The sequence below is a fragment of the Mauremys reevesii genome, linkage group 23, assembly GCF_016161935.1.
Source record: "Mauremys reevesii isolate NIE-2019 linkage group 23, ASM1616193v1, whole genome shotgun sequence".
In the NCBI taxonomy this organism is placed as follows: domain Eukaryota; kingdom Metazoa; phylum Chordata; order Testudines; family Geoemydidae; genus Mauremys; species Mauremys reevesii.
The window spans coordinates 8973390-8979389 of NC_052645.1; the positions used below are offsets into that span (position 1 = coordinate 8973390).

Genomic DNA, 6000 nt, shown 5'->3' on the forward strand with positions numbered 1-6000 from the left:
TGAATTAGCTGTTACCACTCAGGAAAGAGATCTTGGCGTCATTGTGGATAGTTCTCTGAAAACATCCACTCAATGTGCAGCGGCAGTCAAAAAAGCAAACAGAATGTTGGGAATCAATAAGAAAGGGATAGATAAGACGACAGAAAATATCATATTGCCGCTATATAAATCCATGGTACGCCCGCACCTTGAATACTGTGTGTAGATGTGGTCGCCCCATCTCAAAAATGATATATTGGAATTGGAAAAGGTTCAGAGAAGGGCAACAAAAATTATTAGAGGTATAGAACGGCCGCCGTATGAGGAGAGATTAATAAGACTGGAACTTTTCAGCTTGGAAAAGAGACGACTAATGGGGGATATGATAGAGGTCTAGAAAATCATGACTGGTGTGGAGAAAGTGAATAAGGAAGTGTTATTTACTCCTTCTCATAACACAAGAACTAGGGGCCACCAAATAAAATTAATAGGCAGCAGGTTTAAAACAAACAAAAGGAAGTATTTTTTCACACAACACAGTCAACCTGTGGAACTCCTTGCCAGAGGATGTTGTGAAGGCCAAGACTATAACCAGGTTCAAAAAAGAGCTAGATAAATTCGTGGAGGATAGGTCCATCAGTGGCTATTAGCCAGGATGGGCAGGGATGGTGTCCTTAGCCTCTGTTTGCCAGAAGCTGGGAATGGATGACAGGGGCTGGATCACTTGTTGATTACCTGTTCTGTTAATTCCCTCGGGGGCAGCTGGCATTGGCCACTGTTGGAAGACAGGATACTTTGGTCTGACCCAGTATGGCCATTCTTATGTTCTTATGGCAGAAGATCTGTGCTGATCAGGGGTAAGAAGCTCAGGGCTTGGAAGGGCAGAGTTGGCTAGGAGTGGAATCGATCATCAGTGACGAGCATTTAGGGGGCTGAGGAGAGCAATTAATGAAAGCCCCAGTTCTGGGCAGGTGCTGCTGTCTGGAAGGGTTTGCACCAACAGGAGACAGGGATTGGGTGGGACAGTCCAAGGGGCAGCCAGCGGATGGCATTTGGGGAAGGGATTTCCCTAATGGTGAGATCTGCAAGGCTGGGGACTCATTTCCTGAGACGTCGGGTTCCTTGGGACACTCAAAGCTACCCTACACAGATCTTCCAGATATACAGCAGGGAACAACCATGCTGTGGTCCCCACCTCCTGGAGAGGGATGGCAGGGGTCTGCTGCTGCTCTCACTGTGACCAGGAGTGGGCTGACCAGATCTCTGTCATCTCTAGGTCCTAGGATCTGTAAAGCTTCCCCCAAAAGTGCTGTGAAACATCACACAGAGGCCCCCTGTCCCACCCAGCTGCTGCACCATTCCTCTCTCTTGCCTTTATGGAGCCTTCTACCCTCTGCCCCATGCTCCCACCTTGGGAGAGGGCAGGTCTTGTATCCCCCAGGTGCCTGCCGCCCGGAGCGCCACTAGGCTAGGAGGCCACCTTCTCTAGTGGGAACATGCCTGCAGCTGGTGGGTGGCCCAGACCAGGGAAGGGAGCAGTGGGGCAGGATCGCCAGAGAGAAGGGGCTTGGTGGGGGCCTCATGTTTAAGCAGTATTGGCAGCTGGGAGCCATGGAACAATCTTGGGGGCTTCGCAAGGAGTTTAGAGAACCCCAGATGCGCCTCCCAGAACATCCCAGGAGGGTGGCAGGGGGTAGCCCCATCCTACAGAGATGCGGTTCCTGGAGCCGAGTACTCCCCAAGCATTGGGTGCTGGAAAGCAGGAGCTGAGTCCTGCAGCCCAAGCCCGTCCCTGCGGGCATGGAAGAGGAAAGTTTTTCTTGCAAACACATGCAGAAGAGGGCAGAGTGACACCGGGACAGCAGCAGGAGGAGGCTGGGGGTTGCAGCACGTCTCCAGAGGGCAGGAGGCTCTCCGGCCTGAGATGGACCTGGATTGGCCTCACACCACCTGATTGCACGGGGGTTCCCTGGCTGTTTGGACAAGAGAATTGTCACGCTGACCTTAGCCATGGCCTGGCCTGGCTGTTAGGTCAGCGTCAACACAAGATGCTGTGTAAACACAGCCTTGCCAAGGCTGGGACAGGGGCAGGGGCAGGGGGAGGGAACAATCAGGCTTTAATTACACTGCTCAGAAACCCATTCGCGACACTGTGACCCGAGTCCCCTGCCCGTCAATAAGCAGCTCATCGGGAGAGGAAATTCAGCCTCTGCGGCTCTTGTTTCCAAGGCAAAACTGGCTAATCTCAGCAACCAGCTCGGCAGGGATTAAATAAAGAGGCCTCCGTGATTCGGTCCTCTCTGAACAGCCCAAACAGCTCTGAGGAGGCGGTGAAGCACGCGGCAGGGGGAGAGCAGAGAGAACGAAGTCATGGCCACTCACACACCAATGCCACAGCTATCACCAGGACCATCAGTCCTTGGGGCCTGAGCTAAGGGGGAGCGTTATTAGCAGGCTGTTCTAATTGCTGAGTGTAAAGAATAGTGAAACCTTTGCTCATTGGACCTCTGAGTCATCCGTCTGCACCCCCTCCCTCCCACACACACCGGGGGGGTGAAGAGCTGTCTGTCTGACTCATCCTGGGAGTCAGAGCAGGGTGGGGTCACTCTGTTATAAGAGACAGACTGGCTCCCTGAGAGTGGGCTAGGAACCAAGGCTGAAAAGCCCTGGGATTAGGTGTTTCAGGACAGGGTTTGCATTTGTAATTGAAGTCTTGCCGTGGGGCATTGTCAGGTTAGAGTGAAGGTCACACCAGGGGAGGGCAGGTTTAAACAATCCCCTGCTCACTGTGGGAGCGGCACTAGAACTGCACCTGTTCCCATCAGCCGCGGTGAACAGACACACCTGTCTTCCAAACCCGACCCAACTTCTGCTCTGATCTCCAGCAGTTTGGGCTTCCCCTTCCTTAGCCAAACCAGTGTGGCCACCCCCAAACTCTCACATAACAGCAGCACCCCCCTCCTTCCCTGTGGATCTCCTGAATGTTTATTCCCCCTGGACATTAATCAGCCCCTTCAATTACGGTTGAGGCGAGAGAACCCTCAGGTGGGACCAAAGGGTAGGAAAGACTCCCTCCTCCTCCTCCTCCCTTTTTTGGCATTAACTCACCAAGGAAATTCATGCAAGCTGCACCATTAAACTCAGGGTCAGTTCCAGGGTCCCATGATTGGGGGTGGCGGGGATATTTTGAGGCCCCTAGATGTCACTATTTAAAAAACAACGCACCTTCCAGAAGTCCAGGGGCTGGTGAAACTCCTGGAAAATCTTGGATTTTAAGAGTTTACAAATAAAATTTAGCTCCAGTGTCAATATTTTGCTGTGATTTAGAATTTATATAGAGGATGAAGTCTCTCCCATCTGCCACTGTTCACTGCTTTACACTGAACAACTTGGTTCATATTTTAGCCTCTCTCACAATTTAGGACTCTTTGATGATCTTTTTTTTAGGGGTGGGGTGGAGGGTGGGATGTCCCCCTTGCTCCCTGGTAGCTCCAGGCTGATTAAAATCTCTCTCTTTGCCACCATGACCATCCCTGTAAACTAATTCTAGCAGCTGGGAGGGCAGGGTCCATTCTCTCTGCAGCCACCAAGAAACTTCTTTTGTATAAGGCACCAAAATACCGTATAGCTGCTGGGATGGCCGGGCGAATGCCCTGCCCTACTCTAGTTGCAGCAATGAACAGCCAAGCATCAGTGAGATCTAAAAGTCCCCACTTCCAGCCCTGAGCTAATTCTTATGGCTCTTTCTGCAGTGACGCCACTCTGCCTGCACCACTTCCTTGGTTTCACAGTTCCCAGGCATTCACCCCTTCGATAGACATGAAAGGTCCTGCTGACCAGATTCAAGGGCAAATCCTTGGGGATGTGCGGGCAGAGACACTGCGTGTGCCTGAACCTTAAGCCCACGAAGGATCGATCTTATTACCCCATTTTAAACCACCAGTGCTGCTCCTATGCTATGAGCTTTGATCTCTCTCTCCCCCTGCAGTCTCTCGTGACGCTGGATGGAGGAAAACTTATCCATGTGCAGAAATGGGATGGAAAGGAGACAACGTTAGTCCGAGAACTGGAGGATGGGAAGTTAATTCTGGTAAGAGGGCAAAAATATTCCTAGGTTCTGCTAACGGCACCTGCCTTTCCAGTCACTCAAGGTATTGCCAATCAGTAGGTGGCATCGGATGAACGTCGGGGTTGTTTACAGCGGTAAGTTATAACGGCTTTAACTAGCCCTGTTAAAGCACTACAAAGCCCCTTGTGTGGAATAAGATACATCAGTATAAAGGTGCATATTCCCTTACAGGAAAGAGAAATAGCTATACTGATAATAAGGTACATTTATACCAGCATGTATCAGAGTGGTACCAGTATAAATATACACTCTGAACCCACAGTTAAACCAGTCCAACAAGTGTAGATCAGGCCTTGGACGGGTTAGAAGAACCAGAACAGCTGGCTGAATATCTGTCCTACAGGGATAGCTTAAAAGCTGAGAGAGAAGCCAGGGGGCAGATCTCAAGAATTGTTAATTCCCTGAACTCCAGTCAGATCCTGCCCTGCCCTGCGGGGAATGCCTGACAGAACCTGCTGGGGGGCAGGTCAGCTGTGAAGCTCCTGGCGAGGGACTGACCCCAAATCCTCCTCTAACCTCCCTTGTTTTGTTTCTGATTCCAGACTCTCACCATGGGCACTGTGATCTGCACTCGCACGTATGAAAAGGCAACATAGACACCAGGGCTCTGATGATCACCCCGTGCTGAACTCACGGAATTGCCTCCCCCCCCCACGTTTTGTATTCAATTTAATACGTGAGCATGGAACCAGTGCAGGTGAGCCCTCCCCTTCCGCCCGTGACTCTGCTTTCTGTGGTTTGTTTTTTTTAATCTTGTAAGACCCTATGTGGAAAATAATAAACCAAAGTTGTTACAGATTGGTGTCTGGCTTGCTCTGGGGAAGGCTCACAAGCCATCTCCATACCAGGACTAACTTTCAGCAGCTCTAGCTCTGGGTCTCATTCTGCTCTGGGCCAGCTGGGTGGGTGGGCACGGGGTGGGTTCTGCTTAGGTAATACTGCAGGCTTTGGACCTGCAGAGACCAACAAACCCTAGCAAGGAAGTCAGAGCAGCTTATTACAGGCTTTGCTTCCAGGCTCGCTGGGCAGCCAGAGCGGAACAAATGTTTTTAAAAAAATTCTAGGATTTTTCCTGGGAGGGAAAGGCTGTTTTCTAGCCAGCTCCAGTTGTAGCCCTGCTCAGAGCAGGTCAAAGCAGCCTGGTGGTTAAAATGTCAGTAGCCCCTGCTGGCCTCTCTACTAGTGCTCCCATCAGTGGAAAAACAACAGGACACTCAAAGTGTGGCCAGAGAATACACCTACTCCACAACGCTGTAGCCGCTGATCGACCAAACACTGTTTAATCTTGGATCAGTCCCTCCACTATCTTCTTTCAGACCCCCTCCAGTTTGCCAATTAGCTGAGCAGCAGTTGGGTCTCTTAGGATCACATGCTGGCTGCTATGTTCAAGGGTCTGCAAAACCAGAGGGATGCTGGCAGGGACAGCTCCAGGCCCCAGCACGCCAAGCGCGTGCTTGGGGCGGCATGCCGCAGGGGGTGCTCTGCCGATCACCGGGAGGGCAGCAGGCAGGGTGCCTTCGGCAGCATGCCTGCAGAGGGTCCACGGCTCCACCAAAGCCACGGAACCAGCGGACCCTCTGCAGGCACGCCTGCGGGAGGTCCACCGGAGCCGCGGGACCGGCGACCGGCAGAGCGCCCCCCGCGGCATGATGCTGTGCTTGGGGCGGCGAAATATCTAGAGCCGCCCCTGGATGCTGCTACTCAGGTGGCTACAGCTCCACAAGTCTCTCCAACTCCCTCCCCATTCCAGCTCCGAGTCGTCTCTGTTCACATTTTGCATTACACGCCCTCTAGTGGCCTTGGCCCCAGGTAGAATTGCAGCTATGGAAGGAGAAAAACATTTTCCCAGGGCTCACTTACCTTTAAGCAGCCTGTTCAGGCAACACACATTT

At 51.9% G+C, this 6000-nt stretch overlaps 1 protein-coding gene across 1 annotated transcript in view; it reads left to right on the forward strand.

Moving 5' to 3' along the window:
• The window catches only part of FABP3 (fatty acid binding protein 3), a 28733-nt gene extending 23829 nt beyond the window's left edge, over positions 1–4904 (forward strand). Inside the window, exons 3-4 of the mRNA XM_039511909.1 lie at positions 3968–4069; positions 4651–4904. Of these exons, the coding sequence (XP_039367843.1) occupies positions 3968–4069; positions 4651–4704 (156 nt within the window). The 3' untranslated portion in view covers positions 4705–4904. The remainder of the gene's footprint in view (positions 1–3967; positions 4070–4650) is intronic.
• The last annotated feature ends 1096 nt before the right edge of the window (positions 4905–6000 follow it).